The following is a 19,724-nucleotide window of genomic DNA, read 5'->3' as shown; positions in this document are numbered from 1 at the left end:
GGGCAGACATGGAGTAATGTGTTCACGTTTTATAGTGCCGGTGAGAAGGCGGGCAGCTGTGTTCTGCACTAGCGGTAAACGCCTGAGTGACGCCTGGTCGATGCCAATATACAAAGAGTTGCAATACTCTATTCTTGATGAAATCAAAGCATGGATAACCATCTCCAGCTGTTTTTAGGGGGAGGTAGGTTTTGACCGTGGCGATGATTGGAAGAAGAGAGTTTTAACGACGGAGCTGATTTGTTTATTAAGTTTAAAATCTTTTATCAAAAATAAAACCAAGAGGGGGGACAGTGGCAGAGCCGGTAGTGTTGTCGCCTCACAGCTAGAAGGTCCTGGGTTCGATTCCCGCTGTGGGCGCTGGGAGCGTGTTCTCTCCTCTGTGTCATCAGAGCCCATACCCGAGGCGGGGTTGGCGAAAGGGCCTTTCTGTGTGGAGTTTGTATGTTCTCCCTGTGTCCCTTAGGGTAGGTACCCTCACATGTCCCCTAGGGTAGGTACCCTCACATGTTCTCCCCGTGTCCCCTATAGTGTCCAGTAAGTACCCTCACATGTTCTCCCCATGTCCCCTAGGGTAGGTACCCTCACATGTTCTCCCCGTGTCCCCTAGGATAGGTACCCTCACATGTTCTCCCCGTGTCCCCTAGGGTATGTACCCTCACATGTTCTCCCCGTCTCCCCTATAGTGTCCAGTAAGTACCCTCACATGTTCTCCCCATGTCCCCTAGGGTAGGTACCCTCACATGTTCTCCCCGTGTCCCCTAGGATAGGTACCCTCACATGTTCTCCCCGTGTCCCCTAGGGTAGGTACCCTCACATGTTCTCCCCGTGTCCTCTAGGGTAGGTACCCTCACATGTTCTCCCCGTGTCCTCTATGGTAGGTACCCTCACATGTTCTCCCCGTGTCCCCTAGGGTAGGTACCCTCACATGTTCTCCCCGTGTCCCCCAGGATAGGTACCCTCACATGTTCTCCCCGTGTCCCCTGTGTACCCTCACAAAAAACATGCAGTAATCCTGGTCTCTAAACGACCTCCCCCTGGCCAGCCACGGGGGCCTGATGGAGAGGAAAGGAACTTGTTGGAATAACGCTGTGGTCAATGCTTACAGCTGAATGTTTAGGTTTAACTTTATAAGCTCTTCGTTTGTTTTCAACTAAGAATAATCACGTTTGAGTAGAACTTCCTAGACTATGAAATTGCCAAGCCTGATATGATTGTCTATAAATCCTGTTGACCCTCTCTTTGTAACAGGGTTGATCATCACAGAGCAGTCTCTCCTGTACCCAGCTGTGTCTCCATGAAGAGTGACTCGTCCATGCATGGACTTATTGACTTCAAAGATGGACACCACTCTACTGATCAAAGGTTTGAATTTGAATTGACCAGACGGGTGATTGAAACATGAACTCCTTCACAACCAACAGCCTGTCAGGTGAAAAGTAGCAGCTTGCACTCCTCATGCATAGAAGGAAGCATGAGGTCAGTCCGTTGCTCTCCCAGGTTGGCAGAGGAATTGTAGTGTCCAGGATTACATTAGATAATTGACACCGGGTGAAAAAATGCGTTACAAAATCGTGGGATAAAAATTTTGAGAAAAATAAAAATAAAACCAAGATTTCTAGGAAAGGGGTGGATGTTAGGGAGTTAAAGGATATTATGGTCGGATGGTGGTAAAAAAACATTATTTCAGTTTTGTTTTCATTGAGGGTGAGAAAGTTGACATTTTAAATAACTTATATAACTGAAATAGCTGTGGTCAATGTTTACAGCTGAATGTTTAGGTTTAACTTTATAAGCTTTTCGTTTGTTTTCAACTAAGAATAATCACGTTTGAGTAGAACTTCCTAGACTATGAAATTGCCAAGCCTGATATGATTGTCTATAAATCCTGTTGACCCTCTCTTTGTAACAGGGTTGATCATCACAGAGCAGTCTCTCCTGTACCCAGCTGTGTCTCCATGAAGAGTGACTCGTCCATGCATGGACTTATTGACTTCAAAGATGGACACCACTCTACTGATCAAAGGTTTGAATTTGAATTGACCAGACGGGTGATTGATACATGAACTCCTTCACAACCAACAGCCTGTCAGGTGAAAAGTAGCAGCTTGCACTCCTCATGCATAGAAGGAAGCATGAGGTCAGTCCGTTGCTCTCCCAGGTTGGCAGAGGAATTGTAGTGTCCAGGATTACATTAGATAATTGACACCGGGTGAAAAAATGCGTTACAAAATCGTGGGATAAAAATTTTGAGAAAAATAAAAATAAAACCAAGATTTCTAGGAAAGGGGTGGATGTTAGGGAGTTAAAGGATATTATGGTCGGATGGTGGTAAAAAAACATTATTTCAGTTTTGTTTTCATTGAGGGTGAGAAAGTTGACATTTTAAATAACTTATATAACTGAAATAGCTGTGGTCAATGTTTACAGCTGAATGTTTAGGTTTAACTTTATAAGCTTTTCGTTTGTTTTCAACTAAGAATAATCACGTTTGAGTAGAACTTCCTAGACTATGAAATTGCCAAGCCTGATATGATTGTCTATAAATCCTGTTGACCCTCTCTTTGTAACAGGGTTGATCATCACAGAGCAGTCTCTCCTGTACCCAGCTGTGTCTCCATGAAGAGTGACTCGTCCATGCATGGACTTATTGACTTCAAAGATGGACACCACTCTACTGATCAAAGGTTTGAATTTGAATTGACCAGACGGGTGATTGATACATGAACTCCTTCACAACCAACAGCCTGTCAGGTGAAAAGTAGCAGCTTGCACTCCTCATGCATAGAAGGAAGCATGAGGTCAGTCCGTTGCTCTCCCAGGTTGGCAGAGGAATTGTAGTGTCCAGGATTACATTAGATAATTGACACCGGGTGAAAAAATGCGTTACAAAATCGTGGGATAAAAATTTTGAGAAAAATAAAAATAAAACCAAGATTTCTAGGAAAGGGGTGGATGTTAGGGAGTTAAAGGATATTATGGTCGGATGGTGGTAAAAAAACATATGATTTCAGTTTTGTTTTAATTTAGGGTGAGAAAGTTTACTTTTTAAATAACTTGTATAACTGAAATAGCTGTGGTCAATGTTTACAGCTGAATGTTTTAGGTTTAACTTCATAAGATTTTTGTTTGTTTTCAACTAAGAATAATCACGTTTGAGTAGAACTTCCTAGACTATGAAATTGCCAAGCCTGATATGATTGTCTATAAATCCTGTTGATCCTGTCTTTGTAACAGGGTTGATCATCACAGAGCAGTCTCTCCTGTACCCAGCTGTGTCTCCATGAAGAGTGACTCGTCCATGCATGGACTTATTGACTTCAAAGATGGACACCACTCTACTGATCAAAGGTTGAAACATGAACTCCATCTGGTGTCTGAATTGTGTACTACAAGTCAAATCAAATCAAACTTTATTTCTAAAGCATCTATCTGAGCAGATCTAATGGGGAGGGGCAGACATGGAGTAATGTGTTCACGTTTTATAGTGCCGGTGAGAAGGCGGGCAGCTGTGTTCTGCACTAGCTGTAAACGCCTGAGTGACGCCTGGTCGATGCCAATATACAAAGAGTTGCAATAATCTATTCTTGATGAAATCAAAGCATGGGTAACCATCTCCAGCTGTTTTTAGGGGGAGGTAGGATTTGACCGTGGCGATGATTGGAAGAAGAGAGTTTTAACGACGGAGCTGATTTGTTTATTAAGTTTAAAATCTTTATAAAAAATAAAACCAAGAGGGGGGACAGTGGCACAGTGTTGTCGCCTCACAGCTAGAAGGTCCTGGGTTCGATTCCCGCTGTGGGCGCTGGGGGCGTGTTCTCTCCTCTGCGTCATCAGAGCCCATACCCGATAGCCGGTTAGCCAACCGTTAAGAAATATCCGAGTATGCTTATCAGCTTTACGGTTAATTTGCATAATAATAAATGCGTGTTCTGATCTTAAATCCCTTTATTTTAGATTATTTTTAGTAATAGTACAACATAAACATTACAGAGACTGTAGTTGTCACTGTACAAAACAGTTGTCATGTTGCACACATGCCTAAAATTGCTGTTATTTGCGCCGCCCAGCTTGTCACACTCCAGGCTGCATGGACAGCGCTGCTCGGCCGCTGTTTTCTGCCCCCTCAATGTCCCAAAGTTCTCTGTTGTACTCCGTCTCCCCACACTGGCACGGCTTACGGCTATCAAGTTAGCCATGTGCTATCCATGTTGGAGGGGTTTCTCGTCAGCGAAAAGTCAACAAACTGAACACGGTGACATGCATGCTGATCTTCCTTAACACTTAGAATGCTGAAAGCGTTTTTAAACGTTTTATTATAGCCACCCCTAAGATGCGCATAACGTTTTTATACGTTTTATGGTCCAAAAAACGTTTTTTTATTGATTACTATAGTTCAACTATATTTGCGCCCGGACAACTCATAATGTAACACCGATCGGCTCTAAAAAGAGTTAAAACCCCCCCCTGCTGAAAAGAGGTGTTGGTCTGAGAAGCGTCTGGCACCGCCTATTGGTTGGTCTATGCGAGGACGTACGACGTAATGGAGACGGCCGTCCGGCATAGACCAACGCAGATGTCAGGGGATCTAAAATGGATGGGTCCATGCTCTTGTGTGTGTGAATACACTCGATTCCCCCTCCCCTCCTGTTTCTACATGGTTTCTCCCGAGGGAGAATGGTGGGGGGGGGGGGTCTCTTCCTCTTGGATCGCATTGGCAGTTCCCCCCCCACTCCCGAGTCCCCACTGCTTTCAACTGCAAGGCTTGCACTCTCATTCTCGGAACAAGATACAACGCGATTTGCTCTCTGCCCGTATATAAACCTGCAACGATCGGCATTTGATTTCATAACGTAACGTTTGCCAGACACATGTGGAGTTAGTCATGGACAGATTGCACATCATTATCGAGGGCCCGCCATGATACGTTGGTCGCTGATCGCAAGCCGTACTGCTGCTGCTTTCCTCGCATCCAACCATCCATCCATCCCCCTTTCTCGTTACAACAGGCTATTATAAACTCACCGTCGAGCAGCCTGCCCTGCACCTAATGTGATAAAATGAACGGCAGGACAAAATCGGATCGATTATTATCTGTCTATCAGCAACATACGGGTGTTTGTCTTGCAACGACAGGTGGTGCTTTCTGGTTGTTTTTTTTCTTCCAAATACGTTTGATTGATTGATTGAAATCTTTATTAACAGTTTGCAGAATTACAGTACATTTCAAGCACAAACTCAATACAAAGACTGTTAACTGTGAGTGGACGACCCAATTAAGCCTTACACTTGTTTACAACAGGGTCCACATTGTTCAATTCATCAAAACATTTAGAGACAAACAAATAGACACTTCTATGTAGTTAAAGAACAGAACAGGAATTCATCATATAGGAAGCGAAAAGGGAAAAAAAGTATATATACAGTGAGGGGAACAGGGGGATAAAAGAAAAGAAAACGAAAGACAGAGTGTAGGGCGCCTGCACACAACACCATGCGTTGATGCCATGTGTGCATATGTGCAGGCACCCAACACCACGTCCATACAAAAACATAGTACAATCCATAGTACAAAGACAGAGTGTAGGGCGCCTGCACACAACACCATGCGTTGATGCCATGTGTGCATATGTGCAGGCACCCAACACCACGTCCATACAAAAACATAGTACAATCCAGATACAAATTCAGCTTTTACAGAGGCCAGTTTCGAATTGCAGCCATCCGTAGGTGCCCTTTGAGAGCAGTTTTGAAGGAGCCAAGGGATTCACATGTCTTAATGACTGTTGGTAGGGCGTTCCACATTTTGGTCGCATAGGAGCGAAAAGAATTTAGTCCCTTGTTTGTGCCGAATCTGGGTTGTACATGGTTTGTTGCACTCCCTCTGGTGTTGTGGGTGTGGACTTCGTTTACATTAAGGAAGTATTTAGACAGGTACATGGGTATCTTGGTGGTGTATCTAATCTTGTGGACCAGACCCATTGCAAGATGCTGTACTCTGTCGTCGACCCTAAGCCATCCCAGCCTGTCAAAGTGGGCAGGGGTGAGGTGGGTTCGGGGGGTGAGGCCAAGTAGGAGCCTGACCAGTTTGTTTTGGGAGGTCTGGAGCCTTGTTTTAAGGGCCTTTGAGGTGCTGTGGTACCAGGAGGTGGATGCATAGTCAAAGAAACCTTGTACAAGGGCTCCTGTTAAGGTCTTCAAGGTGTTTTTGTCGACCAGTGAGGAGATCCTGTAGAGGAATCTTGTTCTTTGATTGACTTTTTTGATTACGTTGGTGGCCATCTTATCACCGGAAAGATTGGCCTCCAGGATGGAACCTAGGTAGGTAATTTGATCCTTCCGTGTGATAATATCATCACCAACTCTAACCAAGAAGCCATCTGCCTTTTTGAGATTACTATTTGATCCGAAGAGAATGGATTCAGTTTTTCCCAGGTGTAAGGATAGTTTGTTATCAGCGAGCCAGGTGCAGATTCTACCGAGTTCAGAGCTGAGGGTCTTTTCAACCTGCAGTTTGTTCCTGTCCGAGACCAGCAGTGCTGAGTCGTCTGCGAACAGGAACAAGTTGCAGTCACAAGCTGAAGTCATGTCGTTTACATATATTAGGAACAGTAAAGGCCCTAGTATGCTTCCTTGTGGGACGCCACAGCTCACTGGGAGGGGGGGGGACAGTGTTCCGTTCACTTCCACCATCTGTTCTCTCCCCTCCAGGTAGGATTGCATCCAGCTCACTGATGTGCTATCAAAACCAATAGCTTTAAGCTTGTTAACCAGTATGGAGTGGTTCACGGTGTCAAAAGCCTTTTGGAGGTCCAGCATGACCATGCCGCAGTATTTTCCAGCATCCACCTCGTGTTTGATGTGGTCGCTCAAATAGAGAAGGCATGTGTCAGTGGAGTGGGATGTTCTGAAACCAGATTGGAACTCGTACAACAATTTATTAGTGGCAAGATACTTTTCAACCTGTTCATAGACTATTTTTTCCATCACTTTCGAGATGGAGCTTAGAATAGAAATAGGGCGGTAGTTGCCGGGTTCTAATTTGCTCCCTTTTTTGTACAGGGGGGTTACTTTGGCCAGTTTAAAATCTCTGGGGACCTGTCCTTGTTTGATGGAGAGGTTAACTATGTGGGTGATGACTGGAGCTATGGAAATGGCTGAGTCTCTGAGAAATTTGGAGGGAATATTGTCATGGCCAGTGGCCTTGTGGGGTTGGAGGGCACTCAGTTTCTTAAGTACCTCCTCAGTTGTTACCATTGTCATTTTAAAATCATCTTTACAAACACCTAGGTTTTTGTAGAAGCCTTTGATGTGCTCTACACCAAAACGCCCAGAGTGGGAGGGCAGTTTGTTAACCAGCATTGTTGCAATGTTTGTAAAGAAGATGTTCAAGTGATTGGCTACATCAACCTTGTCAGTGATGAGGGTGTTATTTGATTTGATGTTTATGTTAGTAAACCTGGTTTTAAGTTTCTGACCACAGCCTAGTTGGTTGTTTAGTAGCTTCCAGAGCTCCCGAGGATTGTTTTTGATTTCCTCGGCTTTATCATTGATAAAGTTACTTTTGGCTGATTTGGTCATGGCAATTACACCGTTTCTTAGCTTGTTACATTGGGTTTTAAGGATGCACAGTTTGGTTTGGAGATCACTGTCGAAGCGCTTAGCTAGCTTGGACTTGCATTTAAGAAGTTCAGAGCATTTGTTGTCTCTGGCTTTCATTGCAGTCAGTATGTCCGAATTCATCCATGGCTCCGAGCGGGTTTTGACCCTGATGGTTCTCAGAGGAGCCATGTTGTTTAGTACTGTTGTAAATTTGGTTTTAAAGCCAAGCCATGCTTCTTCGACTAGTGAGCTCCTGAGCACATCGGACCAATCCAGTCTCTCCAGTTCTAGGTTAAAGGCCTCACTAGAGTAGGTTTTGAGGTCCCTAGATATGACTGTTTTGTGACAGTCAAATTTTAGTTTCTGTATTTTGCGGGTACAGAAAATCATAAAATGATCACTGAGCCCACATACAATAACCCCTTTCTTGGAGATTCTGGATTTGTCCGAGGTCAGAATGAGATCAATGACAGTTTGAGTAGAATCACACACTCTTGTGGGTTGGGTAATTAGCTGGCTGAAACCATGCAGATCACAGAGCCGACTAAACGATTTAAACACAGGCACTTCCTTACGATGCATGTCCGTATTCCAGTCGCCAATCAGGATTTTCTCTACAGATTCCTCCCCAGCTAAGCACCCCTCAAGAATATCATAGAACCCGTGCTGATCAGGCGGTCTATAGACGGTGCCAACTAGTACTGATTTAGCATTTTTGAAAATTAATTCAACCCACGTTGACGTGCTGCTTCTGCTGCTGCCGCATCCAACCATCCATCACCCTTTCTCGTTGTTTTCCTCGTTGTTTTTTTTTCCAAACATGTCCAGACACAATCCGATCCAGTCTCGCGTCTCACCTTATAGATACGCGAGACTAGATCGATGAGGTTAGTGGTATGTCTGGACATGTTTGGAGCGGCACACGACAATCGACAATAATGTTGATTATGCAAGATCATTTCCTCAAAGCCTAGTTGCCCCCCCCCCCCCCCCCGTTACTGCGATTGTAGCTCGAATCACAGAATGAGTTCAATGAGCGTAGGGAGAGGGCACATATGGGGCTACGATTGAGGCTGATTTATATTTTCTAACAACTTAGGAGAGAGACTGACCACGATGCAGGCAGAAGAAAGTTTCCAAGTCCGTTTTATGATCACATATGTGCATCAAGACTCTCTGCTTTCATAAGAAAAAAACTAATACTGTAATTGCGAATGCAATGAGCACTTACTATGAGACCTAGCAGATCACGTCTGTCTGTCTGTCTGTCTGTCTGTCTGTCTGTCTGTCTGTGTGTGTGTGTGTGTCTGTCTGTCCCGCTTACTGTATATGTGGACCTGGCCCTTTTGTGCCCATATATGGAGCTGAGTGATTTGTGAGTCATGGTGACATGAGTGTGATGGCGTGGTCCTGCTTTGGGGACTCCTTATATGGTTATGGCTGAGTCATGGTGACATGAGTGTGATGGCGTCTTTTGTGACCATATATGGAGCTGGCGTGGTCCAAGCACTAACTATGACACCCTGCAGATCATGTCTGTAATTTATTCTAATTGTTATTGCAATTTACGATCTGCGTTCGCTTTCCGCGTTCGCGCGTCTTACTCGTAATAATAAAAATCACACCCCTGTGAAGTGAGCAGTGCAATGTTGTGAAGTGAGCAGTGCAACATTGCACTGCTCACTTCACTGGGGTGTGATTTCTATTATTACAGTATTAGTATTTTTCTTATGAAAGCAGAGAGTATTCTGTTTCATACGGTATATAGTATGTACATGTCGCTATAGGCCTTATTTTGTGAATATTTAGTTGTTAGGTCCATGCTTTCTCTAAAATTATCTTTTTCAGAGAACTTTAGAGATGGCATGGGCCTGAATAACTATTATTCACAAAATAAGGCCTATAGCGACATGTACATACTATATACCGTATGAAACAGTAGACTCTCTGCTTTCATAAGAAAAATACTAATACTGTAATAATAATAAAAATCACACCCCTGTGAAGTGAGCAGTGCAATTGCACTGCTCACTTCACAGGGGTGTGATTTTTCTGGGTGGTATTTTTCTTATGAAAGCAGAGAGTCTACTGTTTCATACGGTATATAGTATGTACATGTCGCTATAGGCCTTATTTTGTGAATAATAGTTCTTCGGGTCCATGCCTTCTCTAAAGTTCTCTGGTGGGCGCAAGCTGCATTCAATAGCCAATTAGTGACAAACTGTATATGTGTACAATGTGTACTGTTTTCCTCCTAAAAGTAGACATTCAGGGCTTTCATTCGGTATATGGTTTGTATAGGATATTATTTGTGCTCAATTTTATATCGGTCTTTTGAACTAAAAAAACTGAACTGAAATGTCTGTCAACTTCAGGCCTCCATATCTCTGTTGTTTTTTTTCACAAGCAGCGTGCAGGCAAAAGCAGGTGTTAGAAAAAGGTCAATATCTCCAGAATGGAAGATGGTAGAATCATAAATTTTTTTTAAAATTGAAGTGGACAAGTTATGCTTTCTTTTGATTTATGCGGTGTGATTCTCGCTATAAGAGGCCCCTCGCTGTGGGCCCCCAAAAAAGTTCAAAAATCCCAATGTTAATCCCCTTAGCACTGGAAATCCTTGGTCCACTAGAACCTGTAGCATTGTATGTGTTAATAATTAAAAAAGGCTCAGCCCATGATGCGTCCAGTGGCTTTATAGTTAGGCTATAGGCTGCTCAGATCTGGACTGGACTTATTTATGTTTTGGAATAGAACCGGCGGACCTCTGTACTGTAGACGCGCAGATGCATGCATTGTTTATTGATGATTAAGCCTACAACAATTTATTTATATTGTTAAATGTTGCTTTAACAAGTTTGTCTTTTAAAAATGAGCATAAATAAATTTATACCATTCGTCTACCAACTTTAATTATGTAGCCTATACATGCATAATACATTTGGGGTAGCCTATTAAAAAAATAAAATAAAAAAATCAACAACCGTTAATTAACACTAGAAGGTCTGAAATAAAATAATAATAAATAATAAATAATAATGCCATCGGCTACCCGGCTGGAAAATTAACCGTTAGATACATATGTATCTATATGTATATATTCTATTGTCTTCATCTATATGTATATATTCTATTGTCTTCATCTATATGTATCTATTCTATTGTTTCATCTATATGTATATATTCTATTGTCTTCATCTATATGTACGTATATATTCTATTGTCTTCATCTCCACAGAGAGACATTCAGAAACACACCTGGACAGAAGACATTCAGTCAAACCACACCTGGACACAGTAAGACTGGACACATTTTACACCAACATTTTATTTCAATGAATGAAATGTTTAAACAGCAGCAGACTCATCAGATTAAAAATACTCGTTTAGACTAAAAAAACCGATCCAATCTTGTTTATTTTAGCCAATTATCTCCTTTTTTTCTTTTACAAATTCAGATTTTCTGTAGGATATATACATAGCAGTTCTAATGCTATGGATTGTTCAATGTAAAGTTGTAGATGAAGCATAATGTTTAACATGTATTAATTGTCTCCTCATATCAGATGTCCGTCTGCCGGAGTATTTAAAGGTCTATAGGGTCACTTTGGACGGTCTTGAACATGTGGCATACGTCACTGAAGAGCCCTCCTCCCTCTCCGACATCTACACAGACCTCCACCTATCAGCGGGAGGGAGTGAAGGGGTTAATCAGCAACATGAGGTGTGGCAGCTTGAGACCGCCTCCAGCATGAAGACCCTCTATGACGTCCTAATCAAGTGCCGTTCCATCTTTAAGACCCTCCTCCCTGGCAGAGACACACCCAGCAGCAGAGTTCTGACCAATGGCATCGCTGGCATCGGGAAGACATTCTCCGTGCGTAAGTTCGCTCTGGACTGGGCGAGAGGTTTGGAGAACCAAGACATCAATCTCCTGGTTCTCTTCGCATTCCGGGAGCTGAACTTGGTCCGAGATCAGCAGCACAGTCTTCTCTCACTGATCCATGTTTTCCATCCAACGTTAGAGAAGGTCACAGCAGAGCAGCTCGCTGCCTGGAAAGTTGGCTTCATCTTCGATGGTCTCGATGAAAGCAGGTTTCCGCTGAAATTCCAGAACATTGACGTCGATTCTGACGCCTTCGACAACAATGACGTCGTCTCTGATGTCACGGTGACATCATCGGTGGGCCTGCTGTTGACAAACCTCATCAAGAGGAATCTGCTCCCCTCGGCTCTCCTCTGGATAACCACCAGACCTGCAGCAGCCTATCAGATCCCTCCTGAATGCGTTGACATGGTGACAGAAATACGAGGGTTCACAGACCCCCAGAAGGAGGAGTTCTTCAGGAAGATGTTCAGTGATGATGAGGAGCTGGCCAGCATCATCATCTCACACGTGAAGACATCAAAGAGCATCCACATCATGTGTCACATCCCAGTCTTCTGTTGGATGACCGCTACCGTTGTGGAGGACCTGGTGAAGACAGGCAAGAGAGGACAGCTGCCCAAGAACCTGACCGGGATGTTCAGCCTCTTCATATCGCTCATGATAAAAAAGATGATGACGAAGTATGGCGAGACTGACAGGGATGTTCTTCTGCAGCTGTGCCTGCTGGCGTTTGTACATCTGGAGAAAGGCAGCCTCATGTTCTACCAAGAAGACCTGGAAGAGTGTGGTCTCGATGTGAACCACGCCGCGCTGTACTCGGGAGTGTGCACAGAGATCTTCAAAGAAGAGACCGTTCGATCTCAGAGAAAGATCTACAGCTTTGTTCATCTGAGCATCCAGGAGTTCCTGGCTGCAGTCTACCTGATGCACTGTTTCACACAGGAGAACATGAAGGTACTGAAGACATTCCTGGGAGATGATGTCAGTTCCTTGGAGGACTTCCTGCAGAGAGCCAGCGAAAAAGCCCTGAAGAGTAAGAACGGCCACCTGGACCTCTTTGTCCGCTTCCTTCATGGCCTCTCGCTGGAGTCCAACCAGAGTCTGTTAGGAGGCCTGCTGGGTCACACAGAGAACAGTCCAGAGAGCATCCAGAGAGTCATCAACAACCTGAAGCAGATGGAAATGGAAGATGTGAGTCTCTCTCCTGACAGATTCATCAACATCTTCCACTGTCTGATGGAGATGAACGACCTCTCAGTACATCAGGAGATCCAACAGTACCTGAAGTCAGCGGACAGATCAAAGACAGAACTGTCTCAGAGCCAGTGTTCAGCTCTGGCCTTCATTCTGCTGACGTCAGAGGAGGTTCTGGAGGAGTTTGACCTGCACCAATACAAGGCGCCAGCAGCAACACTATTGGAGTCGAGATTCAGACTACTCCCAGCTGTGAGGAACAGCAGAAAGGCTCGGTTAGTAGTCATGTGGATAGAAAACCTGTTAGAATCAATCTACCATCACACCTAATTACTATAATAATAATCAGGTCTCAAAGTGTGTGGGTGTGGGTGTGGGTGTGGGTGTGGGTGTGGGTGTGGGTGTGTGTGTGTGTGTGTGTGTGTGTGTGTGTGTTGCCTAAATGGAACTGACTGACACTCACAGAGAACAAAGTAAAAAGAATAAATAAGATAACATTCATAGATCAATCAATGCAAGTTACACACTGTAGTATTAAACCATTTTGGGCGGGAAACCCCTTTTGGTGTTAGCATTATGTTATGCTTTAGCTATTGAAAAATAGCAGATCTACAAGCTCATAGCGCGCCACTCGGTGGCACGCTATGAGCTTGTAGGTCTGCTATTTTAATCGAAGAACGACTGACATAGAAACATAGCTTTTTCAGAAAACTGTCAGGATGTAGAAGACATTTTTAGAATCTGATCTCAGGTCAGAATGGGTGATTATCTGTCTTTTACTTTGATGTTTTCTGGTTCCCTGTTCTTATATGACCTGTCAATATCTGACCATCTAGACTGTTCTTATCTGACCAACTAGACATTGGTACATTTATATTACACTTTATAGTTCATTTCATTGAACATGAATTTGATCTAATCTGTGTTGATGATCACTGATTTTACATCATCTACATTTACAGACTTGTTGGCTGTAAACTCCAAACGGTAGAATATGAGATTGTGGCTTCAGCTCTCAGCTCTAATCCTTCACATCTGAGAGAATTGGACATCAGTTATAATGACATAGAGGATCCATCCATGGACCTGCTCTCTGCTGCATTGAAGAGTCCAAACTGTCATCTGGAGATACTGAGGTCACATTATTATTTACATTAGTTCTGTTTTTTTTATTTATAGTTTGATTCTTAATAATAAGAGTGTTAATAAAGTTGACATCATGGTATCCCACTGATTAGAATAATAATATGGTCAGAGTTTGTGTTGTCTAGTTCACACTCTCACATCACAATGCTACGGTACAGTAACTACAATATGTGATCCATCATGGCTGCTAGGGGATTATCATTATCAATGCTACGGTACAGTAACTACAATATGTGATCCATCATGGCTGCTAGGGAATTATCATTATCAATGCTACGGTACAGTAACTACAATATGTGATCCATCATGGCTGCTAGGGAATTATCATTATCAATGCTACGGTACAGTAACTACAATATGTGATCCATCATGGCTGCTAGGGAATTATCATTATCAATGCTACGGTACAGTAACTACAATATGTGATCCATCATGGCTGCTAGGGAATTATCATTATCAATGCTACGGTACAGTAACTACAATATGTGATCCATCATGGCTGCTAGGGAATTATCATTATCAATGCTACGGTACAGTAACTACAATATTTGATCCATCATGGCTACTAGGGGATTATCATTATGTGAACTAATGGGGTACAGTGATTACAGTATGTAGTCATGTTGGCACGCACACACACACACACACACACACACACACACACACACACACACACACACAGTTCCTATGTTGGAAGATTAAGATTATGATGATTTACTTCACATTATCCCTGCCTTCTCTTTCCATCTCTTGGGGTCTTTACTCCAAAACTGTGATATTCAGTCCAGATATTTGATGTGTAATTACAGACTTGCTGGCTGTACCTTCACACAGACAGGATTTGAAGTTCTGCTCTCAGCTCTCAGCTCTAATCTTCTCCATCTGAAAGAATTGGACCTCAGTTTCATCTGCCTGCAGGAATCACAACTGCTCCAGCTCTCTGCGTTACTGAAGAGTCCACAGTGTGGACTGCAGATCCTGGGGTAAAGAATGTGTGTTCTCTCTGTGTGGATCTCTACTTGAACATCAACACAGCACTTTGTTAAATGTGTATTTCTCTGCAGGTTGTCAGGCTGTGGAGTCACAGAGGAAGGCTGTTCTTCTCTGGCTTCAGCTGTGACCTCCAACCCCTCCTCCCAGCTGAAACAGCTGGACTTGAACTTCAGCCACTTAGGAGACTCTGCTCTGAAGAAGCTGTCTGCTGCCCTGGAGACTGTCAAGTGAGTAGACTTGTGTAGAGCGGCCGTCAAAGGTTCCAGGTTAAATTCCCGGCTCCTCCTGGCTGCTACATGTCGAAGTGTCCTTGAGCAAGACTCTCTGAACCCCTAACAGCTCCCGATGAGCAAGCATGTTTTCCTCTGCCATCGGTGGGTGAATGTGAACTACATTGTAATGTAAAGCGCTTTATGAATGCAGTTTCCCATATTATCATATCATATTACCATATGATCCATGGTTCATTCTAGAGTAGATAGTGTCTATGTTCCATGGTACTATAACATAGATTAATATACAGTAGATAGTGTCTATGTTCCATGGTTCTATAACATAGATTAATATACAGTAGATAGTGTCTATGTTCCATGGTTCTATAATATAGATTAATATACAGTAGATAGTGTCTATGTTCTATAACATAGATTAATATACAGTAGATAGTGTCTATGTTCCATGGTTCTATAACATAGATTAATATACAGTAGATAGTGTCTATGTTCCATGGTTCTATAACATAGATTAATATACAGTAGATAGTGTCTATGTTCCATGGTTCTATAATATAGATTAATATACAGTAGATAGTGTCTATGTTCCATGGTTCTATAACATAGATTAATATACAGTAGATAGTGTCTATGTTCCATGGTTCTATAACATAGATTAATATACAGTAGATAGTGTCTATGTTCCATGGTTCTATAACATAGATTAATATACAGTAGATAGTGTCTATGTTCCATGGTTCTATAATATAGATTAATATACAGTAGATAGTGTCTATGTTCTATAAAATAGATTAATATACAGTAGATAGTGTCTATGTTCCATGGTTCTATAATATAGATTAATATACAGTAGATAGTGTCTATGTTCCATGGTTCTATAATATAGATTAATATACAGTAGATAGTGTCTATAGTGTAGCCTTTCCCTTGTCCGGAGAAGCACAGATGCGAGAAAGGAAAAATAAGAAGAAGCTAAGCTAGTGTGCGAGTTACGTTACGCAAAGATGAAGCGAACTATTGTTGATTTTTTTAGGAAGCCACCGCCTGCTGTTCTAAATGAAGTCAATAGTGTAGTCGCTGACGCTGTTGACATTGTCGTTGATAACAGCGATGCCGACGAGAATGCCAACAGACCACCTGTAGCTAAGAAACCAAAGAGAGCATATTGCTTTAGGAAAGAATGGCTAAAGGAATTTGTGGCTCAGTGCTACATTATGTATTGCGTTATATATATTGTCTGTGCTCCTTACTTTTTTGGTATGTGCTCCTAATCTTTTGCTAGTGCTCCTAACTTTTTAATTTGGGAGCACTGGTGCTACCAAGAAAAAAAGTTAATTTCGAGCCCTGACCAGACCCGTTACCTTTCACATACAAATGGGAAAGAATAAGACTGTCACGACCCACATGCATTCATATCACACGTATACAAATAACATGCACAGAAAATAAAGCACAACGACATTAATAATGTGCTTTTGTCACAAGTGTTATAAATAATATCTCTAATTGAACACAGAGAAAGACTGTTGGTTTGAACTAGAAACATGTGCTCCTCAGAACACAGGTCTCCGCCAGGACGGGTAGCTTATTGTGGGCCAGCAATGTTTCACAGGCAATCGTTCATGATTTGAAGCATTTTGTTCCTCAATCTAATCCAAATCTGAGAGATCCGTCTTAATCACATGACCATAGCGATATGGTACCAATGTGTGTGATGTTTGGACATAGTCTTAATCACATGACCATAGAGATATGGTACCAATGTGTGTGATGTTTGGACAGAGTCTTAATCACATGACCATAGAGATATGGTACCAATGTGTGTGATGTTTGGACAGAGTCTTAATCACATGACCACAGAGATATGGTACCAATGTGTGTGATGTTTGGACAGAGTCTTAATCACATGACCATAGAGATATGGTACCAATGTGTGTGATGTTTGGACAGAGTCTTAATCACATGACCACAGAGATATGGTACCAATGTGTGTGATGTTTGGACAGAGTCTTAATCACATGACCACAGAGATATGGTACCAATGTGTGTGATGTTTGGACAGAGTCTGTGGGAGAATGATGACAAAATGTGTTTAGTAAATATTTGGTGGGACTAAAACAGGCCGATGTGAGACATTAAGCAGCAGGTTTTGACTTGATTCATTGTTGTTCTACTTCCTACAGTGTGAATCATGGAGGAGAACACTGGACTAAACCTCAACGCTGTGAGTCTGTCTGTCTGTCTGTCTGTCTGTCTGTCTGTCTGTCTGTCTGTCTGTTCCAGGGGGTCCGTGGATGGTTCCAGGGGTCCGTGGAGGGTTCCAGGGGTCCGTGGGGGGTTCCAGGGGTCTGTGGGTCGTTCTTCGATTTTTCAAAAATAGCAGACCTACGAGCTTGTAGATCTGCTATTTTTCAATGGCTAAAGCATAACATAATGCTAACACCAAAAAGGGTTCCCGCCCAAAATGGGTTAAACACTTTATCCATATTTTATATGTTGGCTATTTAAAAATAGCAGATCTACAAGCTCGTAGCGCATCACTGCGTGCCGCGCTTTGAGCTTGTACATCTGATACTGTGTGTGTGTGTGTGTGTGTGTCCTTGGAGGGTTCCAGGGGGTCTGTGGGCGGTTCCAGGAGGTCCTTGGGCGGTTCCAGGGGTCCGGGGGGGGTTCCAGGGGTCTGTGGGGGGTTCCAGGGGTCCGTGGGGGGTTCCAGGGGTCCGTGGGGGGTTCCAGGGGTCTGTGGGGGGTTCCAGGGGTCTGTGGGGGGTTCCAGGGGGTCTGTGGGGGGTTCCATGGGTCCGTGGGGGTTTCCAGGGGTCTGTGGGGGGTTCCAGGGGTCTGTGGGGGTTCCAGGGGTCTGTGGGGGTTCCAGGGGTCTGTGGGGGGTTCCAGGGGGTCTGTGGGGGGTTCCAGGGGTCCGTGGGGGTTTCCAGGGGTCTGTGGGGGGTTCCAGGGGTCCGTGGGGGGTTCCAGGGGTCTGTGGGGGGTTCCAGGGGGTCTGTGGGGGGTTCCAGGGGTCCGTGGGGGGTTCCAGGGGTCTTTGGGGGGTTCCAGGGGTCCGTGGGGGGTTCCAGGGGTCCGTGGAGGGTTCCAGGGGTCTTTCTCACTGCGTGCCGCGCTTTGAGCTTGTACATCTGATACTGTGTGTGTGTGTGTGTGTGTGTGTGTGTGTGTGTGTGTGTGTGTGTGTGTGTGTGTGTGTGTGTGTGTGTGTGTGTGTGTGTGTGTGTGTGTGTGTGTGTGTGTGTGTGTGTGTGTGTGTGTGATCGTGCACATATCATTCAGTGAAGGATGTATTTAATGTGTACTGTGTTGTTTTCTCATCAGATTTCCAACGTCTCACTCTGGACACAAACACAGCACACTGTGAACTCTCTCTGTCTGAGAACAACAGGAAGGTGACCCGTCAGGATGGTCAGGGTCATTCATATCCTGATCATCCTGACAGGTTTGATACATGGCCTCAGGTCCTGAGTTCAGAGAGTCTAGATGAACGCTGCTACAGTGAGGTACAGTTCAGTGGACGGGTTGGGATAGGAGTGACTGACGGAGACATCAGTAGGAAAGGAGGCGGTCTGGACTGTCGGCTTGGATGGATTGAACGGTCCTGGTGTCTGTTCTGTACTGATGGTGAAGGTTACGCTGTCAGACACAATAGTAAGAAGACTGTCCTTCCTATCCGTGCCTCTGGCTCCAACAGAGTAGCCGTATATCTGGACCGTCCCGCTGGGACTCTGTCCTTCTACAGAGTGTTAGAGGACACTCTGACTCACCTGTACACCGTCCAGAACACGTTCACTGAACCGCTCTACGCTGGGTTCTATGTTGACTCTGACTCCTCTGTGTCTCTGTGTGAGGACAGACAGGCTGTGAGGACAGACAGACAGGCTGTGAGGACAGACAGACAGACAGGCTGTGAGGACAGACAGACAGACAGACAGACAGACAGACAGGCTGTGAAGACAGACAGACAGGCTGTGAGGACAGACAGACAGACAGACAGGCTGTGAGGACAGACAGACAGTGTGTTGTATCATAATGTAATAATCAGGAACAGGTGTGGTGGGGGGGGTGTTTACATAATCAATATGTTGTGGTTTCCAATCACCTCAAGGGAACATGCACACACACACACACACACACACACACACACACACACACACAGTGTGATGTGCATCCAGATGGTTCAAATGCAACCAAATGGACCGCGACGGGGCACGGCACCTCCGATAAACATCCACCCAATCCACTTCTCTCCACCTGAGTCGTTCCCTGAGAGACAAAGACTTTGAGAAGCTGTCCAGTGTGTCGCAGCGTGAGCTTGTAGAGCGGCTATTTTGTGTAAAAACTGTCATTACGACCGCATCAAGGCCCGCCAAATGTTTTATTCCAAAGACTGACTAAAACTAAAATAGAAATGTGCTGCCCAAAACAACACTGTTGTCACAATGCTGTTATCTTATATAACTATATATTTGTTGTTATATTTGAGATGTGTTGATTAAAAAACATATTTACATTTCATGCTGTTGAACGCCTTCTTTGACCCTCCTATGACCCTTCTTTGAGGAGCGCTAGTCCCTCCTATGAGCAGCTTTTCAGGGTGAGTGTGACCCTCCTATGAGCAGCTTTTCAGGGTGAGTGTGACCCTCCTATGAGCAGCTTTT

General features: G+C 43.9%; 1 protein-coding gene across 1 annotated transcript; it reads left to right on the top strand.

Annotated features, from left to right (window-relative positions):
- Window positions 1-1,928: 1,928 nt before the first annotated feature.
- Window positions 1,929-19,125, top strand: LOC308331075 (NACHT, LRR and PYD domains-containing protein 3-like). The gene is made up of 11 exons (XM_080786215.1): window positions 1,929-2,026; window positions 2,574-2,687; window positions 3,238-3,351; window positions 10,838-10,896; window positions 11,166-12,957; window positions 13,645-13,818; window positions 14,638-14,811; window positions 14,893-15,048; window positions 17,238-17,278; window positions 18,385-19,013; window positions 19,069-19,125. The coding sequence occupies exons 1-11, from the start codon at window positions 1,959-1,961 to the stop codon at window positions 19,099-19,101; spliced, it is 3,354 nt and encodes a 1,117-aa protein (XP_080642341.1). The 5' UTR covers window positions 1,929-1,958; the 3' UTR covers window positions 19,102-19,125.
- The last annotated feature ends 599 nt before the right edge of the window (window positions 19,126-19,724 follow it).

The sequence above is a fragment of the Protomyctophum bolini genome (assembly GCF_963924005.1).
Source record: "Protomyctophum bolini genome assembly, chromosome: 16".
In the NCBI taxonomy this organism is placed as follows: domain Eukaryota; kingdom Metazoa; phylum Chordata; class Actinopteri; order Myctophiformes; family Myctophidae; genus Protomyctophum; species Protomyctophum bolini.
Note: the sequence above shows the minus strand (reverse complement) of the source record. Positions and strands in the feature narration are given on the sequence as shown.